The 20,490-nt window shown below is 44.6% G+C and overlaps 1 protein-coding gene across 1 annotated transcript in view; it reads right to left on the bottom strand.

The window, feature by feature from the left end:
* Positions 1-15,991, bottom strand: part of FOXK1 (forkhead box K1) — a 57,419-nt gene extending 41,428 nt beyond the window's left edge. Inside the window, exon 1 of the mRNA XM_087732858.1 lies at positions 15,574-15,991. Coding sequence (XP_087588984.1) covers positions 15,574-15,959 — 386 coding nt within the window. The 5' untranslated portion in view covers positions 15,960-15,991. The remainder of the gene's footprint in view (positions 1-15,573) is intronic.
* Positions 15,992-20,490: the final 4,499 nt, after the last annotated feature.

Genomic DNA, 20,490 nt, shown 5'->3' with positions numbered 1-20,490 from the left:
CAGATGGATCTTTTCCAGATTCTACTATCCCCAGCTTGGCAGGATGGGTCTTACAGCAATGCTGCTCAGTCCAATGCCAAAAAACCTACCAGAAGCTGCTCCAGTCTCCTACAGAAAGCCATCAGAGTGCAAAAAGCCAGGAATGTGCAGCTTCAAACACAACCTTTCTGAAACTTTTCCAGCAGAAACCACTGTAAGCCAGCTAGTAGTGTCTCTTCATTCACTTTAATGCCTGCAAAAAAAGCTGAAGGATATTCTTGAAATACCATCATTATCATTACTTATTTACAAACTCAGTGGAACACCAGTCAATCCACACCTGACTAGGGATGAATTCACTTACCTATTTAAAACACAGAAAACCCCAACTATGAACACTTATGTTAAAATTAATCCAGAAAAATCCTAACAACTATTTCCAGATGGATTACAAATATGTAAGATGATCTCAGAAACCAAGCCTTGGTATAATCAAAAGAATATCATTAACTGGCTTTTATAACAAATACCATTAAGGCAGACTTTTGGTACTTGGGTCAGGGACTATGTTAAAGCCCACCACAAAGACCACCTTGTTAAATACGTATGCTAAGGCAACATGTAGTTACTTGGTGCCCATCCACCAGGCACAGAGAAACAAAGAGGTGGTGCTGTAATTGTACCTCACTTAGTTTCACATTTCAAAACATTGGAGTCAGCTTCAAAATATGCCATTCATTCCAAACCAGCAGTGCCGGGCACAGGGCTCACTATCAGAAGACAAATTCCTCTTTCCCTCCTGAGCACTCCTATTCCTTTAAAACAAGCAAGCTACAGTTCAGAAGCACGTAGGGTAGATTACATGGAGTACAGCCAGTCTGAAGCATCGCAAGATCTAACTCAAGTTTTCCAACGTGCTGAACCTCTGAGCCGAGAAGGTCTTACCTACACCCACAAAAATCGGATGAGACCTTACATCAATATAAATTCATCTGCAGCATCAGAGGCATCTATCTTTTAATCAGTATTGGTTGGGGTTTTTCTTTGTCTGAGTTTTTTTTTTTAATTAAAGTCTCCCGAGGGTGAATTCTGGCCCCACTTCTACCACACCATTACAGAAGCTACTCTGTTCCCCTGTGTAGTCCCTACTATAAACAACTTCATGTCTCTGAGCAAACTGTTAAGATACAGTGAACTTTTTTGTGTGTGTCATATGGTAAGCCACATCTTAACCTAATACAACTCTGCCAGTCAATTAAAGTCTATCTTATTTATCATGCCTCTCAGTAAAACGACAATGGAGAAAAACTTTGCAGTTGCATTCCCAGGGTTGTCAGCAGCTAGCTACCTGCTGAGAACATTTAGTAAGCTGTCCTTAAAGTCTAAAATTAACCATAAAGCTGCTGTTTATTTTGAAGCTTGGGAATAGGGAGGTGTTTTAAGTGTCAGAACGAGTGGCCTGACATCAAAAACTTGATATGAAAGTTTGCCACTGAAGAAGTGGGCTGGCACAAAGAGCAGACGATGCTTTTATTTAAATGAGGTTGGCTGCCAGCACCAGAAAGTTTCACTATCAGCACTGCAGATGCCTGATATCATCTGTAACACACAGCAAGCCTATTATGTTATTTTGTTGTGTGTGTGGTTGTATACATAAAAATAATGATAGTTAAGAGACTCTATATAACACACAACAGCCTGTGTACCACTGCTGCTCTGATCAGGTATTCTAGCCTGTAGAGGTCTAGACCCTATCTTAACCATCTCTTCACCAGCCAATAAATATTTGATCTTCAGAGAAAATGTAAATTATCTGCAACATTTGTGTGTATCTCACTTTTATCATCAAGTCTTATGGAAAGGGATTTTTGCAGTTATGTCAGGCTGATCAATCTGTTAATTTTTTTAGTATATTGTCAGCATTGCATTTGATAATTTTCAGGCTTTAGAAAAAAATTAATATCTGATTTTAAAATAAACCAAAACCCAACGTGCTACACACAGACTCCTTCAAAAGCTAAACAGCTATTTAACACCACTGGTTTGCATGCAGTTAAGAGGGGCCGGAAAAAAATTGTTTTAGCTTCAGAAAAGATGGTGGGTTTTTTTTAATGAACTGACCCTCTTTCTAACTCTGATATTTTGTATTTTCATTTGAATTTATTTTCCTAAATAGTGCTCACCTTCCAATCTTCCTTTTTGAACCTCCGTGCCTTCCATATAACACCATTTTCTTTTAAGGGGTACATGTCTTTTTTTAAAAAGGATCCCTGCTTAAAACTTCTGTAGGTCATAGCATGTTTCAAAGCCTGATCTCTCTCCTCAGAGGTGTGCAAGCCTCTCCCACCGAGAGAAAAATAGTGGTCGCCTGCTTGAGAGCCATGGGATGTTTTCAGAACCCCAAGCTCAAGAGGAAGGAGCGCGTCGCCTACACACACTCCCTTGCTTGAGCTTTTACTGTACTGTACAAAGGAAACAAAAGACTGTGCTGACAGGTATCAGTCCCTTGCCACCGTGCTTTTGAACAGCAGCCTGTCACACCACAGCCCTTGCACAGACACGTGTACAACTTCAATAACATCACTACCAGCTGGAAGTAGACACAGATGACCAGCCAGCCACTCCCTCCTCCCAGCCTCCTTTATGTCAATAAATCTTAACCCGGCTGTTTGAGCAATGTTTAATCATAAACAGTTTTGAATATGCTCCAGAATATAAACAAAGGTGAGTAGGAGAAACTGAGAGTCCAGTACCAAGAATCACTCACCACTTGCTCCTGAACCAGGTAACAGAGAGCAGAGAAACAAGGAACTGCTAAGGAACAGAATACAAGCACTTGGTGTTAATTTAAAACAACCACCATGCAACAACATTGAAGTATCCAGAACTGCAAGGACTAAATGCATTAACATTCTTGGTTTTCTTAAAAACGAACAAAAAAAGAAAAATTAAATTGCTTAGAACACCCACTTAGATGCATGGAAATAAACTACCCTCATTGATCTCATCCCACTGCCATTTACAATGCAGTCATCTTGATTCCCTTCTGTGTTGCTAATCAAGCTAAAATTAACTCCTCTCCTCCTGCGTACTGCACATGCTAGTGCCACGAAAATCAACACAGGGGCAGGATCAATTGTCTCTCCCCACAAGTGCAGCCCACCTTGCTTATGTAGCAAATGTATATTTAGGACCTACAGGACCTCTCATGGGATTTTAATCACATTCATCATAGGGCTAGATAGCTGTTTAGACTGGGCGACAGAATAAGTACCTCTTACAAACCTAGTTCAAATACTTCTGAACACCTTCTAGTCATTATTGGTCTCTATGGACCTCTGTAAAATGGGCTGCATGAAAGCGGGGCTTTCAGTCCTGTTAAGCCAGTCTCCATCTTAGAAGAATCATCATCATACTTGTCACTTCTGCTCGGACAGAGAGCGAAGATGTGTCTTAAGCCAGCATTTCCACAAAGCCCTGGGGGACTCTTCATTAGCATGGCACTTAGTGAAGTTTGGGGCATATTAGGAGGACACCGAAATTCATTTTATATGGTTGCCACTCTGACAACATTGGCAAAAAAATACTGTATCATAGCGTTCAGTTTTAAAGCAGTTCCATTTTAGATCCCAATGTGATGTTTTAAAAGAAAAAAGCCAAATCAAAACAAAATTCCAACCCTACCAGATATTACCCATTAAACAAAGCTGAAATACAGATCAAGTGGGCACAACTATGGAATGGAACAGAAGCTTAAAAGAAAAAAGCGCTCTGTGGAGATAAATATTCTTCAAGTATGTGCCTGACAGCAGCCAAGGTTTTATGCTATTAAAAAAATACAATACACACCACAGCGGCAAACAAGGTTATTCCATCCACCCCCATGCTAACTTGCTGTCCCACTAAGTTAATTCAAGCGCACAATGAAAGGCAACTTGCATGAAACAAAGTAGGATGATGCCTATTTCTATATTCTGCTGTCAACACCCTTGTCCTACACCTATCCTTCACGAGGCGGTGGCAAACTCTCCACTGTAAGACTGAAATGACAGACACTGCATACAGTCTTGGATTAGGAGTAAGTTTTGCTCAGCCCTTGCCAAGGGCTCAGAGGTACGATGCATCTCACGTTCCTGGAGGATTTCTCGCATCCCACTTTGCCCAGTCCTAGGGGAGTACTGCCAAACCACAGCTCTCAGCCCCAATGACAACACACAGCCCCCGGCTGCTTCAGGACCCCTGGATCATGGCTATTCTGGCAGGACCAGGCAATGAGTAGTCAGTCTGACATACAGTTTGTTTCCCAGAGATGTCACAGAAACGGTGAATACTAGCTCTCTAACACACACATTTGCCCACAGTGTTTCTGTGCCAGAAAAGGCTGCCTAGCCCCCATTCATGACGTGCTGAGTTTTTCCCCCCCTCCAAGAAAAACCTTAAGATAAGAGCCTAAGTCTGGCTTCCATTCTACCACAGCAGAGACCACAAGAAGTGACTCAGCAGAGCACGGCCACCACCAGCACTTCTCACTCCTTCCCTGCTTCTGCGAAATTCGAGAGCCCTTTTGAGAGGCCTTCCAAGCCTCTGCTGCTCATGCTGATCTTGGTTAAAACGAAAAAGGTCAATATTAACTATTTTCCTTCTTTGCTCATCTTGGCAGAAACACTCAACTAAGTATGTTTCTCCCTCAATCACAAACCACAATTAACACCTACCTCAGTGCCAAAAAAAGCCCCACCTGCACCCACACTCTAGGGAACTTCCCTGTAACAGCTTCTACAGAGAGTTCTGTTTTCAATAAGAAATTAAGCAGTACACCAAGAATTAAATATGTAGTGACAGCATGGAACTAACTGCAGTGCCATAGTTGGCCTCTGCAAGTAGCACTGGTTATTCATTTCCATACCTAACTCAACAGCAAGCATTTTAAAACTTTGCTCAACTGCCGGGGAATTTCCAGCTTGCCGCAGATCCTGCCCCTTTCACCACAGAAATCTGGCCACGGCTGCCACAGGCAACATGCAACTTTGATTCTACCCCTATTTTCATCCTACCTCCCATCTTCTTGGAAAGACTCTTCCTTTATTACTACAAGTATCTGGATCCTCGGGAAATTTTTATACCCTAGAGAAGGAGGAGAAACTAACCGTTTGAAAAGACCAGTTCATAAAATCTCCTAATAACTATCAGAGAGAGGCACTTGTTTCAGCATCTTTGTTGGATACACTAGAGCAGTTTAATTCTCATGTAAACCTCATTTGCAATGCCATCAAATTCCTTCTAATGGGCCATTCATCATTGTAGGGTTTGCTTTCAAGGAGCCAGCCCATCTCTTTGAAAGATCTCACAAGCCATCTCGAAGTCTTTCCCTTCCAAATCTAAGCAACTACCTATAAACACATTAGCAAAGGCTGTGCAAAACAAAATAACCTCTGTAAAGCTCAGAAAGATATCCTAATTCCCACATATATATGCCAGAAAAAGCTTGTGTGTGGGACGTTACTAACCTTTGAATTCAGTCAGACTCTTTAAGAGTAGGCTCTAACACAGAGCATGACCATGATGCGTTTTCCTTTGAGGCTGGTTCAGTTCATTTAGAAAGTGATTTGAAAGAGCTAATGTACTATTTATGTACATTATAAAAACGATCCATATGGAATCAGACTCTGCAAAATGTTCACTCACGTCCGTTCCACTCCCTCTGAAGACATTTCACAATCCATTCAATACCCAGTAGAGGAAGCCAGGATTACTGTTTTAAAAGCAGCTCTGAGGGCAGTTTAAATGTTTTAAAAGCTGATATCTTCTGGACTCACAGCCAAATAAACATTTGGGGCAACACAGAGCATCTCTCACACAAATGTCTACAAACTGACATCCACCTGCAGCCTCCAAACTACTGACGCTGAAAATAAAGATTAGAAGAGAATCCCAGCCACAACCTTCCTTCCTACTAAAGAAGAGGAAAAGAAAATAATTTTACTGTGATTCAGGAGAAAGAGAAGATGTACTGGACTGGCTTGTGAAAGACAACCTAGCAGGACATGGCTAAGATTGCAAACAATGTAAAACAATCCCAAGATTATTAAGGTATTTTAAATCCTGCCAGCATGTATGACTGTGCTGAGGGGTTTCTTCCTTGAAAGGGGTTTAACCAACTAAAGTGACAAAACAACAGCACATATGTAAGTTGCTGCCACACTGGTTTCATTATTTTTAAATCAGGAAATTTTAGAGAGTTAACTTGTCATATTACTGGTATATTCTAATGCTCCCCTTCCCTTGCTTCAGTATAGTACATAGAATTAGGGAAACATTTTACTTTTAACAGATGTATCTTACCTGGAAGCTTCATACAAACTTCATCATTTGAAATATCAACTTTTTGGAGAACAGGATTCTAGCCCTTCTCTGCCACAAGTTTTTTTAATAAGAATTCTCATACTTGGAATAGTATCTGGTGGAGCACAAAGCAGGATTAAATTGAGAGGAAAACTGTGAACCACTTGGAGAAGAGGATGCACCCACTTGTCACCAAGAGACCTCAGATTCAGAATCACTGTCCATCAAAACAACTTGTTTCCCAAGTTCATTCTATGGCTCTGTTTGCAGTGAAGCAGTGATCTGGGACACTCAGTTGTAAAGAGATCACATGCAAGTCTAAACTACTTGATTGCGCCTATTTCTAACAGCCAGTTTGCATATGCCTTGTTTACACAAAATACAAAAAAAATGCTAGCAACACTTTTATTAAACCACTACAGATTAGGAATTTTCTCCTAAGAATTCCTATGCCTGAAGAAAACTTCAGCGCTTGCCTTAATATTCCATAAAGACAGACATTAGCAGCAAAGCATGTGCCAGCCGTTGACTTCCTTTGCAGGCCTTCACAGTGCTAAAACAGTTTCGTTATGGCTTGTCTCATTAGACAGTGTCTGACGGAGACATGGTAGAAGAGAGAGAGTAATTATACAGCTGAATGGACATGACAGAAGGAGGTGAAGCCACCCAATTGCCAGGCTTGTTGACAGTCAACACCCCTTTACGCATGGTGGGCAGGCAGCCAATCCAAGGTACACTATGTTACACAAGCCATGAAACAATTAAAAAAAGAAAGAGATCAATAAATAAATAAATAGCAGTTGGCACATCTCCCACACCAAGAGTCTACCCTTACTAGTTTGGGCTATACCTCAAACTGAATATGAAAAGCAAAAACATTTTTGGTCTACCCATCAGGTAGAACCAAAATTTGCTTTCTGTGTCTAGTCCTTTTCTCCTCCCACACAATCAGGATTTTGAGTCCATAGTTCTTATGCCCTCGAGAGAGGAAAGGCCTTAAGTTGCTCAAGAACAATTCCTTTAGCAAGTGCACAAACTGGCTCTGCAGGGAGTCCAGTCCTGCTTAGTCAAAATGTTGGTGGCTTCTGTATGTGGCCTTAAGGGAAATAGAAGATTAAAACAGTTTGTGTGGGAAGACTTCCCAAGCCTTTCTTTAAAGTGGCATGAAGCAGAAAAGAGGGGTACAGCTATAATGTTATATTTCAGAGAGAAGGGGAGGGATGTCCTTTTACACAGTGCTTAGACCACCTCTGCAAGGTTTTTTTGTCTCCTCATTCTCTTCTAAAAGATGGAGTGGATTGTATTTGCACATGAAAATAGTCTCTTATGCTAGAAGATTCTTGAAACAGGATAAAAAGTGCTAACAATGTGCTTAAGGTTTTCTTCCACTTATCCTCCTATCCTAATCACATAGTATATATTAACAGAACCAGACAAAGACTGCCCATCTTTGCTCCCTCAGCTAAGGCAGAGCTCCCAATTAATTTCAACATTATTTCTCCCAAACTGTCAAGATGTCCTCAAACAACATGAAAATTACATATCAGGTACCATTTAAAGGAGGGAGGAAAACCACCGAAGTAAATCGTGCACACACAACAAATGACAACCCAAGAAATTAAACTCGCTTTTAAATTACTAAAAATAGACTGGGTAGGGAGGGAAGGGACTATCAATCAAATCTTAGAGTTGCTAAATATTCAAAGAACAGGCTTCTAATAGAGTGCTCTCTCAAGACTGCTTGAAATTTTTATGATAAAAAATGCACGAGGACATGAAAAAAGGAGCAGTAGGATAACGAAGAGCAAAATACACAAGACAGAAGTGGATACAGAGTATTAATTAGGCCATTAAGATCCTTAAATGTTTTACTGTCCAATAAAATAAATATATTTCATAAAAATTAAGTGCCATGCAAAAGGAATGCACACATGCATTTTATTGAGCTGTTCTGAAGAAACTGAGGATGTGAATTACCAGCAAAAAACATTTGTGGACAAGAGTGAATATACATTAGTAAAATTGTATCTGTACTATGAAAACAAAGAATATACTATTGGACAGAAATTTTCACTCACATTTACCTAAGTGAGAGATTCATCTGCTCTATAAGCATCTCATCAATCTGCTTTTATAAGGTGTCTGCAGTCAACTGGAATAGGGAGACTTATAAATACTTGAAAAAACTATTCAGTGATTAATATTGAATTATTGACTGAAGTGAATGCATTAAGACCACACAATAATTTGTACCCACAATTAGTCGATTAACCAAGTCTAGCAGTACATTAAGATTTCTTTTCATAGCCCACATTCAGGAGACAAAAACTGCTTCAACTTTTTCATCTTACAGATCTGTTCAAAACATCACTGCAAAACCTCTGGCTCCCCGTGTTCTTGGTGTTGATCTTCCAGGCTGGTACATCAGGGCCCATCAGCCACTTCAGCTACATAAACCAACGTTTAAAAGCTACCTAAATTTACCAGCCAGAAAGCACCACACCAGCTCAGCAGGGGTCTTATAGCATTCACTGCCAGTCCTAGACCTATGCAACTGTAAGACAACAAAGACCTTAACCACCCAATACACTGTGGCCTAAGCTCTACTGCGTATTTAGCTTTCACACTTTTTTTTGTTGTTTTCAAGTAGTAAACCTGAAGTGGATATCCTAGCCACGCATCTGCAACCTTAGGAAACCCTCAGAAAACTGCTAGATGCATGGGGACCAAACCAAAGAAACTAAAACGAAGCCAGTGTTAGGTATGGCTGTGTGTGAAAGAGGCTTCTGTGCCCTGGACTGCTATTAAGAAAAAGGAGAGGAAAGAATCTGTACTAAAAGCAAATGAGATAATTCCTCTCCCTTTTCATTAACATCACCAGCTCGAAAGCACATGATTTTCCTTTTTTAAACCACATTTCCATTTGGGTTGGGAAGGGATAGCTGGCTCATCCACATCTAACCCGCAGTAAGGTGAAGCTTGGTCTGTTAAGAATTTCTGGTTACGGTGCCCCTTGGCTCTGACTGCAGAACACCCAAATGCTGCCTCCTCAGACACTTATTAGAGCTAGAAGGAGCTCAAAGTAAATTAGCACATGTCAGAAGAACTGATATGGAGCTGAGCACTAGCAGAGATCCACCCCAAATAAGCAAGCCAGCTGGAGGTAACTGTCAAATCTCTAACAGTGGTTTAACAAGCACCTATATGCTTTTTGTTACCCCACAGTATTGAGTGCAACCCCCCCAAAGTACACAGTTGGGCACACTTGCCAAGCTCCACACTGCAATTGCTGCAAAAACTTCTGTCAATAGCAGACACTAATTACTACACATGGGCCAGTAATAAGACTTTATTTGCATGGCATAAGTAGCAAATTCAAGTAGTTTCCTGTTCTTTACCAACATCCTGTTGCCACATATACTCCTCCAGGAAACTGCAATACTGAGCAAGAGAATTTGGCATCCCACAGAACAGCTCTGACGCCAAATGGCTATCGGAGCACAGTTACTAAGAGCTTGCTTACAAAGAAAACAATGACATTAATCTGGTTGTCATTCATGCTTTCAGTTATTCGGTGCAAGTGTGTGTCCTATTTTCTGGAGGGGGAAAAAAAAAAGGCAAGAACGCATTGTTTTGATTTGTTACCAGAAGTCACAACAGACACTCTGCAGTGAGGATGCTCACACAGCTGGCACCAAAACTAAGATATGAACTACTACAGATTTCATCATTTTTATTCCTGTTTTCATAAAAGCAAAAACTCTCACACTCATTCATCCCCTAGATTTATACAAAAACACAACTGTACCAACTGGAAGAATCCCACAGTCAGCTAAGCATACATGTCATGATTGAGAGTTTGCTAACACAAAGAAGTTACACCAGCACAACTCGAATCTACATTTAAGCCTTATAGCTAAGACTCTGCACAAGAATGTACAAGACAAGTGTGGCATGTTCTGGTTAAACTAATCTTTTCATAATCAACACATCAGCTAAACTGAACCAAGCTTGGTTTAAAAGAATACATAAGAGAACATACACTGAGTTTTGCATAGTGTTAGTTTATATTCACAACCTGACTTACAGCACAGCTATTTTTGAATCAACAAATTGAGTAGTTTCACATAATGAGACAAACTTTCCTTAAACATCTAATATAACCCATGACAAATTGAGCTGCTTAGCCAAAAATTATTACTTGACATAAATTCCATAATTAAAATCAAGTAATCCTTTATCACATCTCGCTGTGCAACAGAAAAACCTGTTCTCAAAGACAGTCTTTGAAATCAAATAAGAGCATGAAAAACATAAGACGAAGCACTAAGAAAGCAAATCTTTAAAGAGTTTCTAGCAAGAGTGAAACCGCCATCCACAAGTTGTAGCAAAGCAAACGATGCATTTCAAACAAAGAACTAAAAAATGGTTGCAAGTGCAGATTATGCAATATCTAAGAAGTAAAACTACATGAGGAGTTATCAGGGTCAACATACATATGCAGCATTTCAGAAACAAATAGCTCTGTAGTCGTGGTTATGTGGTCAAAGCATTTCCTTAGTATGTGTATGTACAGCTTGCAGTTCCCTCCGAGATGTAAGGATACCCGCACTCATACACACCATGATGGCATCATTCTAACCACAAGAATGGAGGCCGAGTGGTTAGTGAGGTCATCAAAACACTGCGATATGTTGTGTATATCTCTGTTTTTCTACATTATGTCAATTTTTTTTTTTTTACTTTAATTAGTGCCTCGAGTTACTGGCTAACAGACTGTACAATTTCCCTTAGAAAAGGAAATGAAAAGACTGTTGGATCTAGCTCTCAATTTTCTGCTTGGTTACTAAACCCCAATTGCGGAGACACCCCCCCACTACCAAATGCTGAAGTGAACTTGTGTACGCACAATACGGAAAGATTAATGCACGTATAAAATTTTGTGGGATCAGCACCTTGATATGTGCTCAGAGTATTGGACTATTTATTTTTGTCAAGTTTATTAAGTACCTAGGAAAAATCCCATTATAAATAAAGCAGCATGCTCTTAATAAAACTTCACATGCACAGTAAGTTTTCAATTTATAATGGGGCTTATATACATAATATTTTTTTTTAATTTTAGCTCCATGTTTTAATTTCATACATCCATATATTTCCTTCCCTTGTATTTTACACTCAAACTAAAAAAACTCCTCTGTTTATTTCTTCCATTTCCTAAATGCTAGGAGAACTACAGGTTTAAAAACCTATTTTTCCACTTAGAAATCTCATACTGAAAGTATGCATTTCCACTGAAAAACACAAACTTCAGGCTCCATTAATAGCACTATTGCAAAAATGCAAAACGGTCACAGAAGCAATAAGCAAATATCCCATGAAATATTCACTGACAAGCACCATTTTCCAATCTATTGAGCTCCCAGTTCACAAAGCTCAAGTGCTATTATCAGGCTACGCTCAATCAAAATTTGCAGTTTTTAGTCAATAGAACTTTTGTACTTAGGAGCATTTGAAAGCCTGACCAACAGCTGCTTAAAATTCAGGTTAGCAAGTTTAACTTTCAACTGTTTCAGTTCCTTTGGGGGGGGGGGGGGGGGAATGCTTATTTTAGTTACTGGAAGTCTCTAACTTTTTTATTGTCACTTCTTTTAAAAATTGAGTCAATTTTGAAGATAACAAAAAGTTACTAATTCAGCATCAACCTGATCCTGTAAACACTTGATTACACTGTAAATTTGAAAAAATTACAGTCTTCAGCAGGAAAAAGTACTCCAGCTAATGGTTCCTGCTGTATCTTACATTTTTTGCTTGTATCAGTAGTTTTAAAGATCTAGTGCATATCCTACTGACAGTCTTGAGTTTCTCTCCTTTTTTATAGAAAAATACCCAGATATTTATCCACAGATTTCCAGCTTCCACAGCTAAAAAAGTTTCTAGCAATCCTTAATTGGATTTAAAACACTTATTTTTGATGTAAGTACTTCCATAATTTTGTCTTGATTTATATTTGTAACACCTGCTCTAGTGTGGCACTCATGTTAATTAAATAGATTAAGGGGTCTCCAGCTGTACTGCGGGCCCTCCACTCTTCTACCCACTTTGTTTCTAACTGTCATTAACCTCTAGGAAATGCCCTTCTTGTTGGTCATTATTGTTTAATTATACTTCATAGTTATGCCATCACATCTGTGAAGTATAATCTTCCATAACACAGCTGTGAAATGGGATACTCCCGCCCAGCAGTGAAATTCTGGTTACAGCAGATTATACATACACGACATCGATGAAGGAAGTCATACAAAACTTTTCAAAGGCCTTGATTTTGAACAGGTCTGTTACGTTAGGGGTTACAGACAGTCTTCAAGAAAGGTCTCAGAAATTCTTCCTCTTTCCTCCCTTCCCCACCCCTCCTGACAAAAATCTTCCGTAAATTTTAGGAATAACTACTTCTAAACTCAGAAGAGGGCTTATAAACAGAGAAGTTTTATACAGAAAGACTGAAGTGAGAAGAAACCTCAGAAATAGAATCTATGAGTCCAGGATCTATTTTTTTAACAAATAGTATGAATTACATCTGAAAGACACTTTTTTTCCTGGAACCCTCTGCTTCCATGCATGATCTAATGATGCACAAGCATCTCCTTTGCTTATAATATAACAGCAGCAGTGACTGCATTGGTCCAAAAGAAATGGGACTTTGCATATTTCTGCTATCCTTTACATGGGTGGGGGGGAGAGGACAACTATTCAAACAACTGGTTCTTAGAAGATTACCAGCAAGAGCTCCCCATATCACAAGGACCTCCCATTTAAATCATTGAACAGAATGGCCATTAATTCCTGAAATTTAACATAAACTGTACATTCTGCTGGTACATGGAGAAGGTATGGCTGTATCAAACAGGGCAGCAACGTTACCATAAAATAACATTCAGAAAAAATTGTTGTTTGTACTGCAAAGCCTGTGTACTACAACCTTGTCCTACTTTTGACAATATTAGTTGGCTAGCAGTATGCACACAGGCTTCTCTACAGAAAAGAAATGGCACCAGCCAGCGCTTTGTTTTGTTTACTGGGAGGGGGGCGGGATTTGTGTATGTATGTGTGTGCATGTGAGGGGGTGACTGGGAGGGAACTGCCTGCTTTTTCAAGAGTGGAGTAACAGTGGACAGAAGAACAGTTTAAAGCCTCAATCAAGACTGTGTATACCAAGCTTCAACAGGATTTTTTTTTTTCCTCTCTGATCTGGGTTACAAACTCTTGACCAGCCAGTAGAAGGCAAGGAGTTGTTTACCTGTTAGAAGCAAGGGGGCAAATTCCTATAGACTGATGCAAAACATTTTCCTACTCTGGAAGTCAGAAGGGGAGGAACATCAAGTTTATTCATGTACCTCAAACAGTAGCCGAGCAAAGAGGATGCCTTATTGTGCAGAGTTCATAACTGTACATTAAACTCCTCCCTTTCAAGCAATGAAGAAGGAAAACTGTCATTCCCACTCCAGCAGTCACCAGCAAATGGAAGGGGAGAGAAATAAGCAACCGAGTTGTTGTTTGAGTTTGAGCACAATGCTTATGATTAACCAACTGAAGAAACAGAATGACAGGGAGGAGGGAGCTCACACAGATAAACTCAGAGCCAGAGGGAGTGACAACAGAAATGCCCTGGGCTTTGGGTGGTCTTGTTTTACAAAGCAAGATTAATTAAACAGACACTAAAGGACATCTCTCTTAGAAAATGAAACACGTTACAAACCAAAATGCCTCAGAGAGCAAGCAGCTAGGGAGTTATAACTAAATTACTAAGTACAAAATGAAGCAGCCTGCAGAGGAAATGAGTAATTAAAAAACCCTCCCCTGAGCAACAGGCTGGCGAGAGAGGGATAACTCCAGGACCCTTGTGCTGGAGGTAAACAGTACCAAAGCCAAAAACTGCCAGATGAAAACAGATGTTTTATAAAAAAAACCAAAAAGCCTAGTGGAACACCATAAAAACTCAGTCTGCTGCCTTTACAGCGTGTTTTCACTCAGAGATGCCATTAGACACAGTCTGTCTGGTACGACCTGAAGAGATGCATGCAGGAATTACATCACCCACCGCTACCACGCTGCTGCCCCTGGGGTGAAGCACTGCAGTCGTTGGACAGTGCTCAGCAACCATAAACAATGTTTTCAGAGCAAGAAATAGATTAATGTCAACCTCATTCTTCTTTCTGCAAGACAGTTTATCTAAAACACGGCAGAGACAACCACCTCCCTGCTAGCACAGAAAACCCTCCTGCAGCCCTCTCCCCTTCCTCAACGAAGCAAAGACACCTTGGGTGCCTGCTCTCTGGGGGTCCTGGTGAGCATCATCACCCCTGGCCTGGCCCGACTCCCTCTTTTTTTCTGTCGCCCCAGACACACCACGAACACCACCCAACTTGCCAACCCTAAAATAAGCACTCTGGCAAAGTGGTTTTCCAACTTTTTCCACAGAAGACAAGCCCTGGGTGTAGCAAGTTTTAGACCACTGACAAGAGTCATTCTCTTCTCTCATTTATCTTTCGGAAACCCCTGAAGGGCCACCAGTTGAACATGAGCCTGTTGGCAGGCAGGCATGGAGGACGATGACCATGGGGGACAGCCTGCTGGAAGAGCACCCAGAGGCGAGGGGCTCACATTTTTTCCCCCAGATTCAGGTCCCTCAGGGGGAGCAGCTCCAGCCCTGACGGACATCAATCGCCTATCTCAGTCACGGACGGCAGCAAGGCCAGGAAGGTGAGGACATCCCTTGTTGATGCTGAGGTGGATCCACTGGCTGGTCACCAGGCAGACATCCCTCACCGCCACCTCAGGCCCTCCATCAGGTGAGGGTCACTCTGTCGTCACGCAGAGGGTCCCTCACCCACCGTGACCAACTTCAAGTGAGGGGCCCCTCACTGTCCCCTCAGGCCCTTCTCCTGGCAGACCCATGTTCCCCCCGTGGAGCAGAGGCACCCCACTGTCTCCTCGTTGGGGCCGAGGGACCCCTCACCGTCTCCTTCCTCCGAGGAGGTCCCTCTCCGCCTCCTCAGCCCCTCTCCACCCAAACCCGCGTTCCCGCCCCGGGCGGAGGGGTCCCTCTCCGCCCCTTCAGGCCCTTCCCCGGGTCCCTCCGCGCAGGCCGCGGGCTCTCCCTCCGGAGCGGGCCCAGCCCCGCGGGCCCCCGCCGCCTCCCTGCGGTGCCACCGCCCCCGCACTCCCGGCCCGGCCCGCGTTGGCGGCACTCACTGCGGCGGGAGCTGTAGGGCCGGGCCGCCGCGGCGCTGGAAGGCGCCGTCCACGAAGACGCCGTTCTTGCCGAGGCAGCGCAGGTAGAAGTGCGGCTCCTGGAAGCTGAGCTGCAGGTGCCGCCGGGAGATGAAGCTGGAGTGCCCCATGTTGACGTCCACCGAGCCCTGCGAGGAGTTGCGGCCTATGGTGACGGCCGGCTGCCGCATGAGGAACTCGAACTCGCGGCCCTGCAGCCGCGCCAGCACCGGGCCGGCGGAGGCGGCGGCGGGCGGCGCGGCCGGGGGCGGCGGCCCGGGAGGGGGCGCCGCGGCGGGGCTGCAGGGCGCCGAGCGCAGCGCCAGCAGAGCCCGCGCCCCGCTGCTGTCCTCCCCGACTTCGGCCATGTTCCCAGGCAGGGAGCGAGCCAGCGTGCCGGCCTCCGGGGCGGAGCCGGCGGGGCGGGGGCTGGGGGGGGGGAAAGCGGGGCGGAGCGGGAGCCGAGCCCGCCGCCTTCCCCTGCCTCCCCGGCAGCACCGCCGGGCCCGGCCGCCCCGCCGCGATTTATGGCGCGGGGCGGGGGCTGGCAGCGCCGGGCTCGGCGGGGGCGCGGCGCCGCCTGCAGGCCCGGGCGGGCCGGGCTGGCTGCGCTGGGCCCCGGCTCCGGCCCCGTTCCTCGGGCAGGTGCTGAGGGAGCGACGCCTCCGAGGGGGCTCCGGCCGCCTCGCCCCGGCACCTGGCAGAAAAGTCGCTTTCTGCCGGGTCCGTGAGTTGAATCGCCTCGGAAAGTCGTGTGTCGTCGTGTGTCCGTCCCCCGTCCCCCCCCCCCCACGCTGGAGAGGTGCCCCCGCCCCAAAACCGTCCCCGCTCGGGGCTTTCTGTGGGGCAGGGGCACGTCCACCCCACAGCCGGGGCCCAGGGCATCGCCCGCGCTTTGGTACAGGGCTCCTGCGTTTTCAAACCGAATCATGCGGGGTGAGGCGCCGTGTCGTTGCCTCTTCGTGTCGTTACCCCAAAACCCCACTGCGGTGTTAGGTGGGGGTTTAATCGCAACGCGATTTTGATAACCCTGGACTGCTTGCAAAGGCTTGCTGACAGGGGGAATTCATCCCAGATACTCAAAGCTGCGAGTTTAAAACTTAAAAAAAATCAAGTGTATTAACACATTTATACTCGTATAGTTTTAATATCTCTGTAGTCATATACATATGTATATATTCATAAAGTGGTTTTATACTCATATAGTTCTTCATTATAAGGGAGTTTGTGTAAGTTGTTTAGCTTGCATTACATTATTTCTTACTTCAAATTACTTTATTTTTTTCACAAGAGTTATTTGTATCATATGTTACTTACATGAATGATGATAAAGGTCACGTACTTTGCATGGATGTATGTGGATCATATGTACTCTCTACTGGGTAGATTATCCAGATTAAACAGGTAAAACTTCTCTGTATAGGCAAGCCAGTGATACTTTGTAAAATCCCAAATTGTTAAGTAACCTGAAAGTATAATGAATTTGAAAATCTTGGGAGAGGGAGCAGCCATAATTGCTTATTGCTTCAGCTCATGTGGGGAGTGCGCCAGCTTGTAGCGAGGCTGCTCAACAGCTTGGAGGAGATGGGGAAAAAAACCCATAACCGGTCAAAAGGGCAGAGCAAATTTCAGCTATGAAGACTGCAATTAAATGAGCGGGAATTGGTCCAGGACCACAAGGTTAACATCCAAGTTCCTGGAACATCTTCCCCGAGATGTTTAATGACTGCTGAGCAGTCGGGACCTGAGTTAGACATCTCACTCGAGACATCATCTTCAGTAAGAGTGCTCTTTGCCACTACAGTTCAATACCAACCGAGAGGAAGAAAGAAAAGTACTGTCTAACAAAACACTGATACGTGCAGCAGCGTCTGCTCTCCAGTGAGGCTTAGCTGAGTCGGGCACAGCAAAAGGTTGCAGTCCCCAGGGCAGGAGAGGGAGGAAAGGCATCCCTGGAGGGGGCAAGGGAAGGAGGGAGGTGGACACCAGAAGTGCCTGCTCCAGAGGCCTGGAATTAAATTACAGCCGAAATGGTGCATCTCAAATGGCGAGGAACAAATAAGTGGGTTCACGGCACACGGCAGTGGCATAACCTGGGCCCTGGTGGGGAGCTGCTCCGCTCACACTCGTCTGCCTGAGCTCCTCTCCTGCCCCAAATGGCTCAGCATCGGCAAACACTCACGGCCAGAAAGTAAAATGTGGCCATCTGCTCGGTGGGAGACAGAGTCACACACTGGCTGACAGGAGAGCTAGTTCAGGCCTTTTGGCCATTCACACTGGGATAAGAGTGCTGGTAACTGTGCTTAAAAATGGACCCAAGTTGGTAGGCGGGTGTGTGGGAGCAGGCGAGGTGAGACCTCGTACCAGGGCAGCATTTGACCTGTCATAAAAAAGGAGAAACCAGCTCCACAGAGATTTTGGTTCATGCCCAAGGCTTTTCTAAAACCCCAAATCACGTCATTTGACGAGAAGGACCCCGAAAGGATCAGAAATAGAGTGAAGCTGTTACCAGAGGTTCTCAGTAAATGTTTCCCTGGCTGCATGGGAAAATGCATTGCGGGCAGGCCGGCTGGCAAGGCAGGAGCCAGCCCTGGCATGGGCAAGAGTGGAGTGGTGGTTCTAAATACAGGAGTTGCAGGCAGCCCTGTGGACCCGTCTGATGTGGGGCCAAGAGGCGTGTCACTGCCAGGGCTGGGTCCCATTACCTCTCCCACATTGGATACAGGCTACGGATTTCCGCAGCTCCAGTCAGGGAATAACCTGAGGGCTGGCACGTGAGGCTGGCTGTGAAGATCCTCGCGCTGCTCAGAAGCTTCCCGAGTGCTTGGGGTGGACCCAGCGCAGCATTGCTGCTCCAGGGCTGTGGAGCTGGGGATGCTGATGGGCATGTCTGCACGTGTCACGGTCACTCTGCAGCCACCGAGACACTCCTGCTGCACCAATCGATGAGATTCTTTTTCTAACAAGTCTTTTTCTTTCTGCCTGGAAATTTTTTCTGAGTGGAATTTGCTGCTTAAGCCAGCACTGCCGCCGAGATAAATCCCAGCTTCATGCAAAATGTGATCAAGCGGTGTACAGAAACAGGATTCCTCCGAGCTGCCTGATGGGTTGTGCTTAGCATCGTGTCTCACCAGCCTGTCCGCCTGCGGCATCTGTTCCCTAAGCTCCTTGCGCTGTGAGGAACAGACCGCTCTGCTCAGCAGCCTCCAACGCTCTGCTCAGCTCTAATCCACCCTGCAACAGCATCAAACCAAGGACTCTTCAGACAAGGAAACGCTTTGCGCTCCTCCAGTCAACTAATCCTGCTTAAAGTCAAGCTGGCTGCCCCAGTGTAAATGCCTGATGTAAATGCACTCAGAATTGTTTGAATTAAATTAATCTCATCCCGTATGGCTGGATTGACTTTAAAGTGGTTCATTTTCCTCGGCAGGGTTTTAGACGGTTATGTCTGCAGGTGTGGCCAAACTTCCTGACTTTACAAGTTGCCTACCAAAATATTCAGATGGCCGGGAGCTGCCAGCCAGGTACCGTGTGCTGCGGGGAGCCAAGGTGGGGAGCAGCCCCGGCAGGAGCTGGCGTTGGCGGGGGGGGGGAACAGCACGGTCCTTGTGCCACCTCTGCAATGTGCCCAAGCACTGGTGCAAGGCTTGGATGTGGGAATGGCACCTTGGCCATTGCCAGCCATCCAAACTGGCCAGCTGTGGGCTTGCTCCAGCCTGAACCATGCTTGGGCACTAGCATGGTGCGGTGCTGAGACTCTGTGTGAGCATCACTGCCTGTGCATATGAAAAAATAATCCCTCTTGGCACTTCGTAGAGACATCTTGAGCCATTTTGAGATGCTGCCCTGCTCTGCCGCGTCTGTGCAATAGAGCAATGTGAACTGGGAGAAGAAATTAAACATAGCAGCTGGGAAGGGGACAGCAAGAGCAGAAAGTAGCTGGGATAGAGCGGCGTACTCAGAGAGTGGTGCAAAACCTGACTGTCCTTTGTCAAATATTTGTTTGGCAGTGTGTCATCGCTGACTGTCTCAATACAGCGATATACAGCAGGCATCTGTTTTGTGCTATCAGTTGTGGGCAAGTTAATGTAATGGGTTGTTATGGTCACCCAGATACCACTGCATTGGGCAAACACAAATCTTGCAAAAACAGTGATAAAAGGGTACATTTCTGCATTTATCTGCTGACTGACGTCTGCTTAAAAACACTTAGTTTCTGTAAGTAAAATGCTGCATTTCTATAGCACTTCATAGGGCTGTTGCTCACTATTCTGATGCATGACTGAATACATATTTATCAAGCCCCAATTCAGCAAAGAAACTGCCCGGCTTCGACACCGCAGGAAATCTGTTCTAGCCCCAGACCAAAGTGTAATTGAAAAGCGGCTTCGGCAGAAAGGAGCGATGTGAGCTGCACGCTGGGCATGAGCTGCTTGATGTATTTACCCAGCAGCTAGACAACACATTGATGCTCACAATGAAAGCTAGCCTAATGCGCACAGCCCTGACCTGGGGAAGGAGGAGGAGAAGAGTGAAGGAAAGCAATTACTCTAAGGAAAAGAGACACTGCTGTCTTCATCCTAGCCCAGTCCAGCATTTCTCCTGAGCGCGGTGCTCAGATGGGGTTAAGGGCGATAGGGCTTCCACTAACGTAACGTGCATCACTGGCAAGCAAGCAGAGAGGACCTGCATCACACAAATACTTAGATAAAATACAAAAGAAGAGGGCAGTGTTCCCTCACATTCCTGCCCAACTCTCTGCAACCCTTTTCCCTTTCGCTCCCTCAGCCATCAAGTAGGTTTTAAACACTGTTGTGGTTTTTGTCCAAACTGATTTGAAGCAGTGCAAGTGATGAACAATGATGTGCCCTGTATCTGTAGAGCTCCTTTCCCCAACGC

This window comes from Nipponia nippon, unplaced genomic scaffold (genome assembly GCF_047370975.1).
Source record: "Nipponia nippon isolate SJK-2023a ecotype South Korea unplaced genomic scaffold, ASM4737097v1 scaffold_5, whole genome shotgun sequence".
NCBI lineage: Eukaryota > Metazoa > Chordata > Aves > Pelecaniformes > Threskiornithidae > Nipponia > Nipponia nippon.
The sequence above is the reverse complement of the archived record's forward strand: the minus strand, read 5'-3'. Positions and strand labels throughout refer to the sequence as shown.